Consider the following 22,500-nt stretch of genomic DNA (forward strand, 5'->3'; position numbering starts at 1 on the left):
TTCAGCCCCGATCCAGCAAACCTATGTTCCAGCTGTAACCATTCTGCTGTTTATTCGGTGTAACATGTAGGTCTACATTATGTAAGGCGCCCTTTTTGTGTAGCCCAAGGATGTGACCGTCTTGTCTTTTATTCATATAGAGTGTCTAGGACTATATATTTATATTATATTTTATGTGTCCTTCCTTTTTTTAGCCCCACGTCTGTCCATATCCAGCAGACAGGCCTGTGATGAAAGATGTTCCCGCCGTAAACGTCCTTTATATTTAGACGTAAAGTTTCTAAGACTAGATTATTTAATGTGTAATTCCTTCTTGCTTAATCCCAAGTCATCCCTGATCCAACAGACTTATGATCAAAGCGTTCTAACTGTGACCATCTCGCCTTTTATTCGAACATAATCTGCTTAGAACTACATTATCTAACGTGTCGTTCCTTATTGTTTAATCCTAGGTTACCCCAGATCCAGTAGACCTGGAATCAAAGACTTTCTTACCGTGACCATCCGCAGCATATTTAGTACTACATTATCCCAATATGTTTTGCCTTTTTTTAAAGATGATAATACCTGAATTGAAGTAGACTTGACTGCTATTTCTAGCAGGTCATAGATCACGGAGAGCAGTAATTCTCAGCCAGGTTCCACATAAGATTTGTTGTTGAAATTTATGAGCAATAAATCGGTTATACTTCTACAATACACAAAATATTTTAACAATTTTTTTTTAATACAATTCCTAATAATATTTAATTATAAAAATATAAGATTTTGTAAAACACTGAATGGCTAGGAGGGCCCACCTATGTGAAATAGGAACCAAAGGGGTTCATAGATAAATGGCGAGATCCACTGATGAAGAGGCTCTCTACCTGTCTCTTATGAGTCTGTCGTCATTGATTCCTCTTAACTCCACCCATCATTACCAGTTTCCATTTGAATCAAAGCCTGATTATCCACTGAATATAAGGAACACAGGCTTAAGATATCAAGGGAAGGGTTAACTACAGTCTTTTTTTATTCTAGTTCCTCCAAGGTGCAAATGATAAATTATAAAGGTTATTCTTTTTAATTAAAAAATAACTTTTGAGAATTTGGGCTTTTCTTGTTGCCATGTTTACATATAATTAATTTACTCATATTGCTTGCTTCAAATTTGTGCTAAATGAAAAACAAACAGCTATATGTTAAGAAACTTGCTTTTCAACATTATGGTTTTGGGTTCAGTTCCCCAGCATCACACTTCGTGTGTCTTCTACTATTTAGCCTTGGGAGTAGATCTGGTAGATGGAAACTGAAAGAAGTCCACTCTGTGTGTGTGTATATATATAGATACTGGATTAGGTGTGTGGTAAGAAGCTTGCTTCCCAACCACATGGTTCTGGGTTCAGTCCTACTGCGTGACACCTTGGGCAAGTGTCTTTTACTATAGCCTCAGGCCGACCAAAGACTTGTAAGAGGATTTGGTAGATGGAAACTGAAAGAAGCCTGTCATATATATATATATTTTTATGTAAGCCAGGATCGACCGCTAGCCACTAAGCTTTTTTTTATTCTCTCTCTGTTTACTTTCTTGTGTTCCTTTCTGTTGAAGAGCATAGGCTCGAAACGTAAAAGATTTTCTCACCTTCCTGAGCGTTAAACTTATACACCTGTTTGTTGTTTATACACCTGTCTTCGTCTTTTGATTTTTTGTAAATTCCAACTATATATATATATATATATATATATATGTATATATTTGTGTCTCTGTTTGTCCCCCCACCATCGTTTGACAACTGATGTTGGTGTGTTTACGTCCCCATAACTTAGCGGTTCGGCGAAAGAGACCAATAGAATAAGTACTAGGCTTACAAAGAATGAGTCCTGGGGTTGATTTGTTCAACTAGAGGCAGTGCTCCAGCATGGTTGCAGTCAAATGACTGAAACATGTAGGCTGTGTGGTAAGTAGCTTGCTTACCAACCACATGGTCCCGGGTTCATTCCCACTGCGTGGCACCTTGGGCAAGTGTCTTCTACTATAGCCTCGGGCCAACCAAAGCCTTGTGAGTGGATTTGGTAGATGGAAACTGAAAGAAGCCTGTCAGTCATATATATATATATATATATATATATATATATATACATATGTATGTGTGTGTGTATTTATGTGTGCATGTCTGTTCTCCCACCTGCCAGAGCCTCATGGACCTTTAGGTGATTTTGCTCAATAAACACATACACAACACCCGGTCTGGGAATTGAAACCACGATCCTCCGACCGCACATCCGCTGCCCTAACCATGTACATGGTGCACCAATTATAAAAATAGAATACACACAGTAACCCTTACGTATATCTCTCAAGCAGTAAACCTGCAACAGAACTTTTCTGTTTTTCTGAAGAAGGACATTGTCTAAACCTTTAGCATTCAAACTGGCCACATCTGGCCCAAACATTCTATCTGTTTTATGTTCAAACTCAAGATCCAACCCTACAATGTCATTCTAAAGATGTGAGAACACACACATGGAAATGAGACAAATTTCCAGGGATGCAATAGGTCGAATGCCACTTTCATGTGCTAAAAAACTATTGATCATGTTATCCCTAACAGAATTTTGAACTCAGAACGTAAAGACAGATGAAATGCTGCTAAGCATTTTGCCCAGCATGTTAATGACTCTACCAGCTCACCATTTGATGTTGTTGTGGGATCTGGCCTGGAAAACAAATTGAATTTTTAATCCATTATTTCACATTCAGCTCCACTTTTGTCTCTACATCTTGTCAACTAGACAATGGAAAAGTTAGTGGTGGTGTGGGGTACTATTATAGAACTGTGATTAGGACCTCACCTGGCCTTAATCCAGAATATTAATGTTTGCAATGTAAATGTGATGTGAATGAAATCAAGGTTGAAAATGAAGAATAAAGTGAAGAAAAATTCCCTACTTTAGTTTTCATTTTCACTTTAACTTCATTCACAGCATGTTAAAACATGACATTTGTTTCTTTAGTTTTTATATAGAAGAGTGATTTGACAGAGTTGTTTAAAGCTGAGGTCAAAATGGCTGGAGGTATTTCTTCCCGTTCTTTGTGATCTACGTCTAAATCCCACAGTCTTCAACATTTATGGTGGAAAAAAAAAAAAATGTAGCATAGGGGGCAACAAAGGAGTATTCAGTAAAACAGGATAAAACAGGGTAAAATGCACAATGGATAAAGACATGCTCAAACCTTCATCGGTTATTGACCAAATATCATCACAATTTTGACAGCCTCTGGTAATATTGTTCAATTTGGTGGTGTCAGCAATGTAAGCTGCTGGCGTATGAATGAACAGACATATTATCATCATCATCATCATCATTTAATGTCTGTTTTTCATTCTGGTATGGGTTGGATGGTTTGACTGCAGCTGGTAAGCTTGAGAGCTGTACCAGGCTCCAGTCTGTTTTGGCTTGGATTCTATAGCTGGATGCCTTTCCTAACACCAACTAATCCACAGAGTGCTGGGTGTTTATGCCTCGATGACATAGCAGTTTGGCAAAAGAGACTGATATAATAAGTACTAGGCTTTATAAAAATGAATAAGTACTGGGGTTGGTTCATTTGAATAAAATTTTTCGAGGTAGTGCTCCAGCATGGCTACAATTTGATGACTCAAACAAGTAAAAGATAAAAAATAAAAAGAATAACTTTTTCTACTCTAGGCACAAGGCCTGAAATTTTTGGGAAGGGGGCCAGTCGATTAGATTGACAGCATCTCTGTACATGGCTCACACAGCTCTCACTAACCATTCTTCTATCCCAAGTTACCTCATTGACCACCAGGTAAGGGATCGGGGGACCCTGTCAAAGGCTTTCTCCATGTCAACGAAAGCCAGGTACAGAGGTTTATCCTTGGCTAGGTATTTCTCCTTTAGCTGTCTTACCAGAAATATGGCATCAGTGTTGCTTTTACCTGGCACGAACCCAAACTGCATCTCATCTAAATTGATTTGCTCCCTAATTAGTTGGGCTATGACCCTCTCCGTGATTTTCATATATACATATATATATATATATATATATATATATATATATATGTAAATATATATCTTTGTGTCTCTGTTTATGCTTGACAAACAGTATTGGTGTATTTTGGTTCCTGTAACTTACTGGTTCGGCAACAGAGACTGATAGAATAAGTACTAGGTTTAGAAAATAAGCCCTGGGGTTGATTTGTTCAACTAAAAACCCTTCAAGGTGGTGCTTCAGTATGGCCACTCTCAAACGACTGAAACAAGTAAGAGAGTAAAAGAATAAAAGAATATATATATATATACATGAGGGTGAGTCAAAAATTAATGCCATTTTGTTTAGGACAGGTATAATTACCAACACAGGAACATGTATCATGCATCAAAATGAAGCTGGTCCTCTGTGGATCACATCCCTACTTCTCAACATAGTCACCGTTTCTCTCAATAGCAATGTTCCACCTTCAAATGAGAGCATGTGTCCGTGTCCCATAAAATTCTGTTGACTGTTCTTTGAGCCACTACTTCACTACAGTTTTCACTTCCTCGTCACTGGACTATCATCGTCACTGGGCTATCATCGTCGCTGGACTATCATCGTCACTGGACTATCATCTCTTTGGCCCCATGAAAGAGGGTTTGAGAGGCAAACATTATTCCAGTGACAAGGAAGTAAAAACTGTAGTGAAGACGTGGCTCAAAGAACAGTCTACAGAATTTTACGGGGCTTTTGTGGGTAAACCTGCTTACAATCTAATGAAACAACTCTCGGTCTCTGGCAAGAACAGAACCAAAGCCCTGAAGGCGATATCAGAGACAGTGGAGAGATGTTCCAACTGGACCTTGTCGTAGAGGAACAAAAATGATCTCATTATCATTTGAAGGCAATATTTTTGTTTTAATAGGGTGGAAAGCTGTTAGAATCGTTAGCACACTGGGCAAAATGCTTAGTGGTATTTCATCTACCGTTATGTTCTGAGTTCAAATTCCGCCAAGGTCAGCTTTGCCTTTCATCCTTTCAGGATCAATTAAATAAGTACCAGTTACGCACTGGTGTTGATGTAATCAACTTAATTTTTTTTTGTCTGTGCTTGTTCGTCTCCTCTATGTTTAGCACCCTGTGGGCAATAAAGAAATAAATACTGTTGTTTTAATGCTAAGGGAAGTAACTCTGAGTGAGTCATTGTGATAGTATTGACATTTCACCTCTACCATGACAACCAATGTTATTTCTCCTTTAAATATAAATTTGAAACAACAGAAAGGAGTTACAACCAGATGAAATCTCCGGGTGGTTGAAATGCACCAGTTTCCAATATGCAAGTGGCTAAAAACCATCTGTGGAAGGACACTCAGGAGCCATGACCTGGATGCAGCCTGACCCCCTTAAAGTACAGTGTAAAAAGTTAAGGGTCAGAACATTTACCTGAGCAAGGTTTTTCCTTTGGAGACCTTCTGCTGTTCTGCTCTCTTGAGAGTTTCCCATCACTAAAGGCAATCAACCTGTTGGCAGCAATGTTTTGTGATGATTTAATTATGTTGAATCATAGCAAGGAATGGGAAGGTTGTTGTTAAAAAAAGTGTTAATAAAAAATAAAGGGTTCATCATCATCATCATCATCGTTTAACGTCCGCTTTCTATGCTAGCATGGGTTGGACGATTTGACTGAGGACTGGTGAAACAGGATGGCAACACCAGGCTCCAATCTGATTTGGCAGAGTTTCTACAGCTGGATGCCCTTCCTAACGCCAACCACTCAGAGAGTGTAGTGGGTGCTTTTATGTGTCACCCGCACGAAGGCCAGTCAGGCGGTACTGGCAACGGCCACGCTCAAAATGGTGTATTTTATGTGCCACCCGCACAAGAGCCAGTCCAGGGGCACTGGCACGATCTCGCTCAAAAATCCTTACACATGTCACGGGCACAAGTGCCAGAAAGGCTTGTAGGTAAAAAAAGCTTGAGAAGCACCAGTATGTGGTATAGACTGTGTAGGTTGTATTATTGGGTAGCAATTGTGTTGAATATGAATTGATGGGGGAATGTGGTATGTGATATAGTTTTGGGTGTCTTTTATGTACTGTATGTGTTGTTAACAGACGGTGATTGTGTTACGTATGTGCTCTGTGAGTTATTGTTAGTGGTGGGAACTGGGTGTGTGTATATTACAAGGGTGAGTCAAAAATTATATGTGTTCTTGTTTTTACAATGTATTTACACAAAAGCAGGGGATGAACAAGCCCATCATTTTTCTATATAGTCTCCTTCCTTTTCAATGCACTTGGTCCAGCGAATTCCCTTCACTACTTCCTTCACATCTTCATCCGTAGGAAATCGATGATCTTGTAAACCATCTTTGAGCGGTCCAAAGATATGATAGTCGGAAGAGGCAAGATCTGAGCTGTAGGCAGGATGTTCCAACACCTCAAAACCCAATTTGTTAATGGTTTCAATGGTCTGGGCAGCTGTGTGTGGGCATGCATTGTCATGCAACAACAAAACTTTCTTCGACAATAGGCTTCAGCATTTCGTGTGAATTGCTGGCTTTAGTTTGTTGGTCAGCAAAGCACTGTATCTTGCGCTGTTGATTGTACATTGTTGATTGGTTCACTGCTCTTTGTTCTTCTTTGGTGCACATAGCTGGTGGAGTGGGCATGCTTACACTGTAAAGCCAGAAAGGAAAATGGCACAATCAGGCTCAAATTTCAATCATGTAACCACAATAGTACTAACTATGAGCACGTGTGCACAGAAGGCAGTGTGACAATTATAAAGATATGTTATGGTGAAAGTGTGGATGATTTTTGACTTCACTTCATAGTTTTATTGTTAGTAAGGCTGCAAAGACGGCGAGCTGGCAGAATCATTAGCACACCAGACAAAATGCTTAGCAGTATTTGGTCTGTCCTTACATTCTGAGTTCAAATTCTGCTGAGATCGACTTTGCTTTTCATCCTTTGGGGGTCAATGAAGTACCAGTGGAGCACTGGGGTCAATGTAATTGATTAGTCCCCTCCCCTAAATTTCACACCTTGTGTCTATGATAGAAAGGATTATTAGTGAGGCAGCATGCTGGGAAAATGTTTAGCAGCATTTCATCTAGGTTCAGATGCCACTGGGATCAAATTTGCCCTTCACTCTTTCGGGGTTGATAGAATAAGTACCAGTTGAACACTGAGGCTGATCTAATTGACTTAACCACTCCCCCAATATTGCTGGCTTTGTTTCAAAATTTGAAACCTTTATCATTATTATTAGTTTTAAGGTGGGTCTGCTGGAAGAATCATTGCCATACTGGACGAAATGGTTAACGGCATCTCTTTCAGCTCTTTACATTCTGAATGCAAATGCTGCTGAGGTCAACTTTGCCTTTCATCCTTTTGGAGTTGATAAATTAAGTACCAGTTGAATACTGGAGTTGACATAATTGATTTCCTCGAAATTACAGGCCTTGTGCCAAATTCAAAAAATTATTATTATTATTAGTTTCATTTCCTGTCACGTATTATATTTCTCATTGTAGGTGATAGTATACTGAAGAATGTCCTCACCAACAGTCACAGAGGTACTGGCCATGATACCAAGAACCGAACCCAGCATTTGACATCTTCGGTCAGTGGTAATCGGAAGCGACACGCCCTTAGCCGACATGAGCACACTATGTCTGAATATGAGAAACGTCAACAACAGCAGAGATTGAAGTCACAGCAGGAGTTCCTTTCTACACCACAACGAGGAATATGGGTGCATACATCAAAGAAGGACCTTGATGGACCCAGCCCCAGTGTTCTGATCCGTCTTCTCAGGTCAACGAGGTATCCAGCTGCCCACCAGAGAGCCAAACCTGGCAACAGACTGTCAGCAAGGCGCCGCCGCCGTAGTCTCAGAACTAGCATTCGTAAACCCTCCCAGAGCAAACCAGACTACAAGGGAAATTCATCTGATCCTGTACAAGATTGGAATACATCACTACCATTAACAACCCCATCATCAGAATCATCACCATCCTCATCTTTATCCTCATTGCAATCACTACCATCGTCGAAAATACTTTCATCAAAAGAGGTAATGGACGACCTAACCAAACTTTTTCTGCTGCCTGTCATCATACCACCAGAGTTCATAGTTGTTGTGGTAAGTAGGCTTTTGCTTTTTCACAATATTTATTTCACCTCTTCTTATTGCTGCCTTCTTTTAGCTAAGATGTATATGCTGATACGGCTTGGCACCTGTGACATCACAACTGATTTCTACAGCTGAGTGAACTGGAGCAGTGTGGAATAAAGTGTCTAGCTCAAGAACATAACACACAGCCCAATTCAGGAATTGAACTCTCATGATCGTGAGCCCGATGCTCTAATCACTGAGCCATGCACCTTTGCATATCAGCCTTTGCCTTTCCTTTGAATAACATCGGTGGCATGGAGAGGGGAGGCTGGTATGCATGGGTGACTGCTGGTCTTCCATAAACAACTTTGCTTGGCCTTGGAGGAGAACTTTCTAGGTATAATCCCATGGTCATTCATGACTGAAAGGAAACTTTTTCCTACATATATATATGTATATATATATATATATGTATACCATCATCATCATCATTTAACATCCATTTTCCATGCTGGCATGGGTTGGACAGCTTAACAGGAACTGGCAACTGGAACTCAACACAGCCTTCTGGGTAGTCAGATCCTGTCAAATCATCCAACCCATGCTAGTATGGATTACATATGTTAAACGATGATGACAATTCTCACAAGGCCAGCAATTTTGGACAAGGCATTACTTGATTACATTGACCCCAGTGGTACTTATTTTATTGACCCTGAAAGGATGAAAGGCAAATTTGAACTCGGCGGCATTTGAACTCAGAACATGAAGACGGACAAAATGCCACTAAGCATTTTGCTGGTGTTAACAATTCTGCCAACTCATTGCGTTATTTTTACTTCATAATAATGAAACCAAGATGTGTTCATCATCATCGTTTAACGTCCACTTTCCATGCTAGCATGGGTTGGACGATTTGACTGAGGACTGGTGAACCAGATGGCTACACCAGGCTCCAGTCTGATTTGGCAGAGTTTCTACAGCTGGATGCCCTTCCTAACGCCAACCACTCAGAGAGTGTAGTGGGTGCTTTTACGTGCCACCGGCACGAAGGCCAGTCAGGTGGTACTGGCAACGGCGTACTGTAGAATTAATCTAATATATACACAGGACCCATCACCAACCGACCAACAACAAATAGGGTTGTTTACCATCAAAAATGAGGACAGATGTCTTTGTACTTTGAATACTGGATCCAGGATAGAGTCTAACATTATTCCTGTCGTTTTGTAAGAAAGTGAGCTGGCTGAATTGTTACCACACCAGGAACATTGCTTAGCAGCAACTCTTCTGGCTTTTCTGAGTTCAAATTTTACCAAGGTAGACTTCGCTTTCATCCGTTCAGGGTCAATAAATTAAGTACCTGTTGAACACGGTGGGGTCAATGTAATTAACTTATTACCTCACATGAAATTGCTGGCCTTGTATCAAAATTTGGAAGCAATATATTCTATTTCATAGGGTGATGAGCTGGTAGAATCATTATTGCATTGGGAAAAATGCTTAGCGCCATTTCTCCCAACTTTATGTTCTGAGTTCAAATTCCACCAACGTTGGCTTTGCTCTTCATCCTTTCGGGGGTCAACAAAGTAATTACCAGTCACACACTGGGGTTGATGTAATTGATGTACCCCCTTACTCAAAATTACTGGCCTTGTGCCTAAATTTGAAATCAATTTATCATAATTGAAGTCAATATGGCCTAGTGGTCAGGCTGTTGTACTCATTATCACTACATCATGGGTTCAGTTCCCTAAGTGGGCAGCACGTTGTGTTCTTGAGCAAAACACTTCATTTTGTGTTGCTCCCCCTTTTCGATGGTGGGGTGGGATGTTGGCCTGCTTGCCTAGCCAGCAGGGTGGCATCATTTGAAAGCTAAAACGATGCAAAGCGCATTGTGACCAGCAGTGTATAACAACATCTAATAGCCTGGTCAGTCATGTGATCACATGGTATCACATAAGATAACATTTCTTCCTTCCTAGTTTCCTAGTTTTTTTTTGTGGTAATGACAGTTCACTCTTAGGATAACAGAAATAATTGATAATTTAACCCTTTTGATACCATCCTGTCTGAAACTGCCTCTGGCTCTGTAGTACAAATGTCTTGTTTTCAAAAGTTCAGAATTAAAATCTTCCACCAAACCTTAGTCACAATTTATGTTCCTAACACTTGCTTAATGATAACTAAGTTATTTTACTGAATTCTTTGTTATATTTAAAATTAAATGAAAGAAACACAGAGCATCTGAACAGAAATATGGTAACAAAAGGGTTAATGTAAAACTTTGAGTGAAAGGTTGAATTTAATGAAAGTTTAGTCTTCTATATTCTTGCTTCTGTATATTTGCTATCATCTGCAGACACAAGCTTCAGTATCTTATCTCATCAGTTCAGCTCACAGACAATTTGTGAATTTCAATCCAACCCATGTGTGTCAGAATTAAAAAATATTTATATATATATGTACGGGGGGAAAATGAAATGCAGTAAAGGTGTGATCAAGAGATAACTCCATCCACCAAACTAAATACAATAAGCAATATTTAAATAGCTTTCACTAAGGACATTAAGTGAAACTGATGTGGCTTTGCTTGCTAAGGATGTATCCTATATTTGTGTGTGTGTGTGTGTGTGTGTGTGCATATATATGTGTATGTAAATAGACATAATATGACTGCATATATATGTATGTGTGCGTGTTATATTTATATGTAGATATGTGCATGTAAATAAGAATATGTATAAATATATATAAATGTGGATGTAAATAAGAATATATGTGTATGCGTGTATATAAATATATATAAAAATGCAATATATAAATATATATATATAAAAATGTAAATAAATATATATATAGAATATACACACATATGTGTGTGTATATATATGTATATGTATCTATATATATATATATATATATATATTTGTGTGTTTATATATATATATATAATAAAATGAATGGTTTACACCTGGTAGATGTGTTGAAACAATTGTTGTGGTTAATAGTAAATCCTCATATATTCCATCTTCCGTTTTTCATTTGCCATATATATATATATATATATTGAGCTTCACAGAAATGACAAACAAAGGACCGAGATGGTTGACAATTTGCTGTACTTGAGAAGACCCAGTTCTATATTTAAGAGAGACAAGGAATCATGTACATTATTTACATTATTTATCCAAGACACCTGAAGAAGGCTGGAGGGTATATCAGCCGAAACATTGTGTTAACAACAAACAAGATGAGGACAAATATCCGGCGAATGTAAATAATGTAAATAATGTTGAGAAGACCCATCTGTCTAAGTAAAAATTAGACCCTTAAGACATGGTCATTCATGCTTGTGCCCCTCTCCCCCAACACATTTTTCTAACACCCCTCCTTTCCTCCACCTATGTTCACTACTCACTACTCACCTACTCTCCTTCACTCTCTCCCAAACTTCACTGCCCAACCCTATCCAATCCTCCATACTACTAATATTCCACCCCCAAGGCATCTACTTCGCCATCTTCTCTCTTTGTCTCTCTCTTTCTCTCTCCGTCTCTCTCTTCTTCCAACTAGGATAACCATGTATCTCCTTTATGGCAAGGCACCTGTTTCTGTCCCTCTATCATATTCTAATCCCTCATCACCTGGCACAAAACCACCTCCCCTAATATTTCGCCCTACTCAGTTGAGGGAGTCTTATCTTGCAAGCTACTTGGTGACTCAGCTGTAGCAGTACCAAGTAAAAAGCACCCAGTACACTCTGTAAAGTGGTTGGCATTAGGAAGGGCAGCCAGCTGTAGAAACCAAGCCAAATTAGACAATAAAGCTTGGTGCAGTCTTCTGACTTGCCAGCTCTTATCAAAACCATCCAACCCATGCCAGCATGGCAGACAGACAATAGATAATGATGATGATACACACATGTGTGTGTGTTAGGGAGACCCAGGAAGACATGGGATGAAGTACTGAAAGCTGATCTCAAGACACTGAGCCTTACAAAAGAAATGGCTAAGGACCAAGATATTTGGCACATTGTTGTACTCAAGAAAACCTACCCGCCATAGCAGAATTGATACTGGTGCTGGTGCCACATAAAAAGAACTCCTGTTGGTGCCACGTTAAAAGCACCCAATACTCTCTGTGGAATGGTTGGCATTTGGAGAAGCATCAAGCTGTAGAAAACATACCAAAACAGAAAATAGAGCCTGGTGCAGCCCCTAACCTTAGTAGATCCGGTCAAACTGTCCAACCCCTGCCAGCATGGAAAAACGGATCTTAAATGATGATGATGATGATGTGTGTATGTATGTGTTTGTATTTGTGTTTATATTGTATATATGTATATAGAAAAGTAAACGAAACATGAGAGGTTGTTTATAAGGCATTTAATTACACCGTCTTACATGCGTTTCATTAGCATAAAGTGATTATTGGTTCCATAATGCAAAATTGCAAATTACATAATGCACACTAGCTGTAAACTCATCAGAAACATGTAATTATTAAACCTAATATCCTAAGAGTAAACGTGACAGTAGTAGTAGTGGTAGTAGTAGTAGCCATGAGGATAATGGCTTTGAGGTTTAAATTGCACAGTACATATGTACGCATTTATGTTTGTGTGTGTGTGTCTTATATACATATGTATATATACATAACAACATAATATGCATACACATTCACACATACATATACACGCACACACACATTATATATATATATATATATATATATATATATATATACACACACACATACAGAGAGAGAGAGAGAGAGAGCATATGCATAAATACATATAGATATATGTATGTGTGTGTATGTATGTATGAAAATATAAATGTGTGTGTGTTTGTGTGTAGATATCTATGTGTAATCTATGTTTATACATGTGTATTATTATGTATGTATTTGTGTGTGTGCATGTGTATATACACACACACACACACGTACACATGCACATATATATATATACATATATATATATATATATATATATTGAGGAAGGTATTATCCAAAATTAAAAAAACCACTTGAAGCAATCCAATCCTTTATGTATGCTATAATTCCACTAATATTTTCCTGAATCCGCTCTCTGTCTATCCATTTCCAGTAAGTTCTTCAGAATATACAGAGACTGTGGACTCTCTGTAGAACTTTGTGTCAGACAACAGTGTTCGAGTTGTTTAGTAACAGCAGCTCTTTAATGATTCTTGTATAACCCCAAGTTAGCCCAGTTCCATCAGACCTAGGATTGAAATAGTTCCAGCTGTGACCATTTTCTATTCAGATAGGTGTAATGTGTCTGAGATTAAATTATCTAATGCCTTCTTCTTTTTAAAGATGGTAGAGTTTGATTTGAGGGGAATTTGGCTGCTGTTTCTAGCAGATTAACAACCACTTCGTGTTTTTCTTTCCTTGGCTATGTAAATGGTAGAGGAGTGAGGGGAAGGAGGAAGAGGAATGACATCATAGGTATTGAAAAATGATGCTGGTTCGAATCATAGTGGTTTGTTGTGTAGTTATTGTGGAGTGAAAGGGGGAGGAGAGAGAGAGATGGGGGGTGGGGTGGAAAGAGAGATGGCGTCAAGGATGTGAGAAAAAATGGAAAAAAAAAACTGGAAGATTGGGTGATGAGAACGATTGAGAAAGCGACAGTAAGAGAGATAAGGATAAAGGTGAGAGAGGGAGAAAGGTATAGTGAGTTAAATAGTGTCATAGAGATAGTGAGAGAGAGAGAGAGAGAGAGAGAGAGAGAGAGAAGCTGGTCTAGTATGCAGTTAGTGTTAATATGTTTGATTTTATTAATACGACTGTCTCTTTCCTTGTTGACATCAGAGTGTGTTTTGATAATTGTGTGAGTGTGTATGTGTGTGTATATACATACAGGTGAATGTATGTGTGTGTGTGTGTAAGTGAAGTTAGTGTTGTGAATTACTGTTGAAAAGAATAATGAGATATATATATTTTAAAAAGCTATATATGTCTTATATACATATGTATATGTATGAATATGAATGCAATCATCATCATTATCATTATCACTTAATGCCTGTTTTCCATGCTGGCATGGGTTGGACAGTTTGACAGGAACTGGCAAGGCCAGGAGCCACACCAGGTTTTATAGTCTGCTTTGGCTTGGTTTCTACAGCTGGCTGCCCTTCCTAATGCCAACCACTTTACAGAGTGCATCAGGTGCTATTTTTACGAGGCACCACCACCAGTGCCTTTTTACATGGCACCAACACCAACATGGTCTAAAAATTACAAATGATGTCTGCATATAACATATTTTTTACTTCAGTGACAGGTATTATGCTCATCATCATTGTCAAGCTACAGGACACTAGCTGGGACAAGGTATGTACCATTTGTCCTAGCTCAGTAACAGTGCTTTGTATTTTTTTTTATCTGCAGATCCTATTATGTTTGTACACTGTGTATGCCACATCTTCAGGTTTTGTCATCTGTTTCCAGTGTAAATCCTCAGAGTTTTTGTAACCTCTCTGTTTAGTCTCAGAATTTTGTCAGTGAACAGGTCGCAGTCTCAAAGCGACGAAAATATTTTGACAAATTAAATCTAAATGTTGAAGTGAATCTGACAGCTTTTGTATGTTATTTTAAACGGCTTATAAACACCTTCCATGCTGCAATTGTTTTCGTTCCAGCACACGATCTCAGATCAGGTCACTTGCTATGCAAGTACATCCCCTGTTATATTGTTGTTTTAGCAAAAATAAAAGAAAGTTATTATTACTGTGTCATTATTAATGACTGTTATCGTCATCTTGATGACCATCATTGTCTAAAACAGATTCCAGCAATACTCCACTGGTTTCAATATTGGCATCATTGTAATACCATGTACAGTAGTAGTAGCAGCAACATCAACAACAACACTAGATAACCTCACCACCACCATCACTATCATCATCATCATCATCCTAAACACTTTCCAAATCATCACCGTTAACTACAGTGATGTCTACATCACCATCATCAGCAGCAGTACTATCTACAACACCACCACCACCATCATCATCAACAACAATAACAACATTATATAATTCATCATCATCATCATCATCATCAGTGTTATCTGCAATATCATCAGTAGGACCACATGAAGGAGCTTCTACATCAACCCTGTCAGAAATAGCAGCCAAATTCTCTCAAATCAGACCTGATTGCTTTAAATAAATAAATGGCATAATAGATAATGAAGTTCACCGGTGGGATGGTCATGGCTGGAACAGTTTGATCCTTTATTCACTGGATCAGGGATAAGCTGGGCTAAAAGAGCAACGACTGTGAGGTAGCTTGTTGTGTATGTCCTAGTTCCTCTCTTCTTGAGTAGTTGATTAAATACACACACACACACATACACAAATATACATACAAGCATACACATAAACTTACATACAAAAAAACATATACATATGCATACACACATACTTACATAGGCACACACACACACACATAAATATATATATATATATATATATCCATACACAAACATATTTAAATACATACATGCATAAATTCATACAAACATAAACACACTTACACATATGCATACACACACACACACACACATATATGCATCATCACACATACACTGTCATGAACATATGTGCAAACACTCATTCTTTCACTGACATACATACTCACACATACACACACACATGCATACACACGCATGCACACATACAAGCACAGACATGCATAAACTCACATAAACAGACGCTCACACGCGCATACACCTTCATACAGACATAAACGTGCTTATACATACGCATATATACATGCATACATCACCACACACACATACGCACGCTCACACGCACACACACGCACACACACTGTCGAAAGCAGAAACGTACGAACCCTCATTCTTTCACTGACACACATACGCACACTCACACGCACACACACAAGCACAGACATTCATAGACTCACATAAACAGATGTTCACACATGCAAACACATTCACAAAAGTACGCTGCATTGCAACAGAACGACGCATCTCTCAGGTGTGTTCGTAGCTGATAAACTGTGCAGTGATGTGTCAGTCACGTGTTGCAGATTCTACACAGGACAGGAGGAGGGGCAGGAGGGGGAGATACAAATAACAGTTCAGTTTTCTAACAGTGTCAGGTGTTCGATTAACTTTGCAGTATTATTTGTTCTGGATCTGTAGTTTGTGAGTTCAAATCCTGCTGAGGTCACTTTTGCTTTTTATATTTCTGAAGTTGATTAATCCTTTCTTCTATAGACACAAGGCCTGAAATTTTGGGGAAGGGAGCCTAGTTGATTACATTGACCCCAGTGCTTGACTGATACTTATTTTCATCGGCCCCTAAAAGGATGAACGGCAAAGTTGACTTTGGCAGTATTTGAACTCAGAATGTAGATACAGATGAAAGCCACTAAGTATTTTGTCTGGTGCTCAAATGATTCTGCCAGCTTGCTGAATTATTGAGGCTGATTAATAAAATACCAGTTAATTTTGCAACCTTTTTTTCTCTCTCACTCACTCTCTCCCTCCCTCTCTCCCTCCCCCCCCCCTCTCTCTCTCTCTCTCTTTCAACTACACCAATGTTTCTCAGCCATTTTCTTTTTTTTTTTTGCCTATGGATCCCTTTCGCAATGGCCCAGTGGTTAGGGCAGCAGACTCGCAGTCGAAGGATCGTGGTTTCGATTTCCAGACCGGGCGTTGTGTGTGTTTATTGAGCGAAAACACCTAAAGCTCCACGAGGCTCCAACAGGGATTGGTGGTGACCCCTGTTGTACTCTTTCGCCCCAGCTTTCTCTCACTCTTTCTTCCTCTTTCTTGAGTAACGCTGCGATGGACTGGCGTCCCATCCAGCTGGGGGGGAACACATACGCCATAGAAACTGGGAAACCGGACCCATGAGCCTGGCTAGGCTTGAAAAGGGTGCATAAATAAATAAAAAAATGGATCCCTTTGATGTTCATTTTACTTGGGTGAACCCTCCTCCTAGCCATTCAATGTTTAACAACTTCATATTATATTTTCGTAATTAAATATCATTAAAATGTTTTGTGTATTGTACAAGTAACAACCAATTTATTGCAGATAAATTTTGACAACAAAATCTTCTATGGAACCCAAAGGGCCATTTGGACCCTGGTTGTAAACCACTGAACTATACTGTGCTGTGAAAGAGTAATGAGTGGGTAGGGTCCACTCACAGTATCTCTTTCCTATAAAAATTGAAGGTGGGTTGAACTAGGGGGTAGCTAACTGAGTTATTGGAGTGTCAGTTTGACTGTGTCACAATATTTCTTTTGAATCTCTACACTCTGAGTTCAAGTCCTGCCACGGTCAACTTTGCCTTTTATCCTACTGGAATTAAAAACAAATATGTATTCAGGCCAGTGGATTGGCAGAACTGTAAGAATATCAGACTAGGTACCTTGTGGTGTTTGTTTCAGCTCTGAACCTGAATCCCACTTTGGTTTACTTGTGTGATAGATTTAACCCTTTAACATTCACATTATGCTGTCAAATGCACTGCTTATTTATTCACATTCATCATCATCGTTTAACGTCCGCTTTCCATGCTAGCATGGGTTGGACGATTTGACTGAGGACTGGTGAACCAGATGGCTACACCAGGCTCCAATCTGATTTGGCAGAGTTTCTACAGCTGGATGCCCTTCCTAACGCCAACCACTCCGAGAGTGTAGTGGGTGCTAATCATGCATTATCTTGTAGCTCTGAGATTTTGTTGAGGTTACAGTTAATATTGAGAATAATATTGTAGGGTTGGTGTTAGAAGTCAGATCTAACCAGTTTGAACATAAAACAGGTAAAATATTTTGATTGGTTTAAATGGCTGGTTTAAATGCTAATGGGTTAATCAGTTCCTTGGTTTAACACCCATCACCTAGTCATTGGGTCTCCAGTTTAAGGACCTCTGCCTCCTTCCTTTCATCCCTTCCACAGGATCCAGTAAAAGGATTCTGAGCATTGCCTTATCCCATGTCTAAAAGACAGACAAAAGAGAAACAAAACCCAAAACCTCTTCTTTGTCATTTACTTGTTTCATTTATTGGACTACAGCCATGCTGGAGCACTGCACTTTGAAGGGATTTAGTCACACAAATCAGCCCCTGTACTTATTATTTTTTTTAAAGTCTACTACTTACTCTATTCTTTTCTTTTATTCTTTTACTTGTTTCAGTCATTTGACTGCAACCATGCTGGAGCACTGCCTTATAGGGTTTTAGTCGAGGAAATCAACCCCAAGATTTATTCTTTGTAAGCCTAGTACTTATTCTATCAGTGTCTTTTTCCAAACTGCTAAGTTACGGAGGGGTGAACACACCAACATCAGTTGTCAGGTGATGGTGGGGAAACAGACACAGACACAGACACACTATATATATATGTATATATATATATATATATATATATATATATATATATATATATATATATATAATTATATATAAAGGGCATTAACTGTGTATCAATGCCTCATGCTATCGAGGGACTAAATAAGTAAAAAAACTACCAAAAATAAGCAACATATTTACCGAAAGCGAGGGAATGCAGCTTTTCAAAATTTATCTCTTAAAAACATTTAACTCAACGGTAGACCACTGGTTTCTCAATCAAATACAGAAAAAACTGTGAAGTAACCTGTATTCTTTTGTTCATCAGTACACGTATGGTCAAGATATATAAAAATAAACAAGGATCACCTACCACGATGTAGCCATCACAACAACGATGACTTTTGTTCACAATTATATATCCCTGAAAGAGATTTGAATTTATCCAGTTGCATCTCGGTAACATGTGCTTATACAGAATGATATTCAGCACTGAATATATTCTAATTATTTATAATATAATATAGGATTATATATGATGGGCTTCTTTCAGTTTCTGTCTACTAAATCCACTCACAGGGCTTTGGTTGGGCCAAGGCTATAATAGAAAACGTTTGCCCACAGTGCTGTGCAAGGGAACTGAACCAAGAACCATGTGCTAGGAAGCAAACTTCTTACTACACAGCCATGTTTGCACCTATATGTATATATAATAGCTATGTAATGATGTATATATCTATATGTAATTATATAATAATGATGATGTTGATTATGATAACAACCACAGCAGGGAATGAGTGTGCTAATAATGTTGTTGATGGTGAAAATGGTGGCAGCAGAGTTTTCTGTGGTACTGCATTATTTTGGTCCACCCCAAAGACATTATGATATTTCTGACTCTATTCTAAGCCACCATTTATTCTGCTGACATCAAGAACTCTACACTAATTACAAATGTGAATTCAATTAAAAACATCAAGCAAATTTGAGTTTAATTAAATTTCAAGAATTTTTAGAATGCACAACTGCATTCTTTGAAATGCAAAGCTCTAAGCCATTACTATCCTTTGTATACTTACCATATCAGAAATATTTGGTGTGCAAGCTTCTGGTGGCAAACTCAGCCATGTATGTTGTAATTATGGTTCTTGAAGGAACAATTCCTTATTGCTTCATTTGGTTTTAATTCCAATGAAATTGGTCCCAGTCCTATATTTATCTAGTCAGAGGTCATTGGAGTCTAGTAGTAGTTGCAGCAGCAGCAGTGGTAGTGGTAACAGTAGTAGTAGTAGTAGTAGTAGTAGTAGTAGTAGTAGTAGTAGTAGTAGTAGTGGTGGTAACAGTAGTAGTGGTGGTAACAGTAGTAGTAGTGGTGGTGGTTGTGGTGGTAGTAGTAGTAGTAGTAGTAGTAGTAGTAGTAGTAGTAGTAGTAGTAGGAGCTGCAGCAGTAGTAGTAGTAGTAGTAGTAGTAGTAGTAGTAGTAGTAGTAACAGTAACTGACCAATGATCGAGGACATATTGGATGTAACCACACCTATCTTTTAAGGTAACTTAGTGTGTCAATGACTACATCGTCTATGTTGTGTCTTATGTTCAGGTATAGTGTATCTTGGACTACATTATCTAATGTATCCCCTCTTTTATTCAAATGTCCTATCGTTGATTCAGACATACTTTATCTCTCAAACGGTGTCATTTAATGTGTTCTCGCTACTTTTGTTGTTTAACCTCAACCTCAATCTAGGAGACTTATAAACAAATAGACTTACCAGCCATGACCATCACACCTAGTAATCATAAATAGTGTTCCTAGTAGGTATGATCTAATACAGTGGTTCGTAACCGTTTTTGCCTATGGACCCCTTTGATTCCAATTTTATTCAGATGAACTCTCAGAGCGTTTTGATGTTTAAAAAATTCCTATTGTATTTTTATAATTAATTATTATTAGTTGTTTAAAAAAATTGTTAAAATATTCTTTGTATCGTAGAAGTATAAACAATTTATTGCTCATAAATTTCAACAACAAAATCTTACATGGACCAACCCTAGTTCTTGGTTCAAATCTCACTGAGGTTGTTTTGCTTTTCATCATTCTGAGATGACTAAAAATAAAATACCAGTCAAGTACTAGGAGTTGATTTTTTTTTTTTTTAAATTAGAACTGGCTACAAAGTGCTGTGAGAAGAGTTGTGGAAGATCCCTTGCAGGGCCCTTCCTATAGAAGTGGCAAAGGGTTAAGTGAGAAGCTGACCACTTCGAAAAACTGGAATGCTACTGAAGCCAGGTTGTGAACCACTGGTCTAATATGTGCCTTTTTGTTGTTGGTGTTTAACTTGGTCATCCCTGATTGAGCAGACCTCTTACAGAAGACATTCCAACTGTGACCATCCCATGTTTGTGCATATTTCAGATGACATTGGCTTTGACATCTTTGAACCAGCACATCTCTGATCAAAGTCTCTTGAACTATGCTATCTAATGTATCCTTCTTCGTTGTTATTTAACCCCTGGTTAACCTTGGATCCAGCAGATATATGATCAAAAGATAAAGATTCCTACCATGGCTGTCTTACCTTTTTTTTATTTAAGATTACAGTGTCATTTATGTCCTTCCTTCTTCAAAATTGTTAGGGTGTTATTTGAGAGAGATTTGGCTGTTATTTCTTGCTGGTTGAGCACATCCCATAAAATTCCCCAGATATTAGTATAACTATCTTGTTTCTTAAAGACAGAATGTTACCTTGTTCAGCATTATCTAATGTGCCTGTTTTTCAGATGGTAGTGTATAATATGAAAAATATTTAGCTGCTGTTTCTAGCAGGTTGAGTGACCATGTAAAAGAAATTTCGTTGGATCAAAGCAGTAGGGTATGTGATTTAAGGGTCATTTTACACAGTAGCTCCTTCATTTGTTTACATATAGCAAGAGGTTGATCAAAGAAATTAATACTAGTTGCTGGGGGTTAGAGATTGCATTAACTTACTCCTATCATTCTGTATGCAAATATAATATTCTGTTTTGACAATAACCAGTAAATGTAACAGGTTGATGGGAGAACCTCAGTGTGGTCACTAAAGTGGCTAGAAATAGATGCAAGGCGGCAAGCTGGCTGAATCGTTAGCATGCTGGGTGAAATGCTTAGCAGTATTTTGTCTGCCGTTACGTTCTGAGTTCAAATTCCACCAAGGTCGACTTTGCCTTTCATCCTTTCGGGGTCGATAAATTAAGTACCAGTTATGCACTGGGGTCGATGTAATTGACTTAATCCCGTTGTCTGTCCTTGTTTGTCCCCTCTGTGTTTAGCTCCTTGTGGGTAATAAAGAAATAAGAAATAAGTGCCAAATTTCACTAAAAAATTTCATCTTACTGTCTTAAAATGAAGAATAGTTTTACTCAATTAGAGTTGACAGTAGCCTTTAAACCAGCCATATCTGACCAAATTATTTTTCCTGTGTTATGTTCAGACTGGCCAGATCCATTCTCTCTCACCTACCCTACAATGTTAGTCTAAAAATATACAGTCACTTAATCAAAATCTTAAAGCTACATGATAATGCATAATTAATTCAAAACAATGTGAATAAATATGCATTACATTTGATAGATTAATCTGAATACCAAAGGGTTAAATCTTAATATACTCTTTACAAGTCATACAACATATATTATCGATATGGTTTTCTAATGTACTGCAGCCTGTCCTTAGATGGCTTCAGTAGCATTTCAGTTTTTCTAGAAGTGGTCAGCTTCTCACTCAACCCTTTGCCACTTCTAGAGAAAGGGTACTGCAAGGGGTATTTTACAACCCTTCTCACAGCATCTTGTAGCCAGTTCTGATTAAAAAAAAAAAATCCTAGTACTTGATTGGTATTTTATTTATTCATCCCAGAATGATGAAAAACAAAATAACCTCACTGAGATTTGAACTCAGAGCCATGGAGCCAAAATAAATGTTATCACAAGACATTCTACATGATGTCCTAATGGTTCTGCCAGTTTGGTACCTTGTATATTGTATACTGTTA

The 22,500-nt window shown here is 38.3% G+C and overlaps 1 protein-coding gene across 1 annotated transcript in view; it reads left to right on the forward strand.

Annotated features, from left to right (window-relative positions):
• Window positions 1-22,500, forward strand: part of LOC106884340 (receptor-type tyrosine-protein phosphatase R-like) — a 173,743-nt gene that overhangs the window by 1,017 nt on the left and 150,226 nt on the right. Inside the window, exon 2 of the mRNA XM_089341521.1 lies at window positions 7,524-8,134. Within this exon, the coding sequence (XP_089197647.1) occupies window positions 7,524-8,134 (611 nt within the window). The remainder of the gene's footprint in view (window positions 1-7,523; window positions 8,135-22,500) is intronic.

Source organism: Octopus bimaculoides, chromosome 24, assembly GCF_046866305.1.
Source record: "Octopus bimaculoides isolate indiv1 chromosome 24, ASM4686630v1, whole genome shotgun sequence".
In the NCBI taxonomy this organism is placed as follows: Eukaryota; Metazoa; Mollusca; class Cephalopoda; order Octopoda; family Octopodidae; genus Octopus; species Octopus bimaculoides.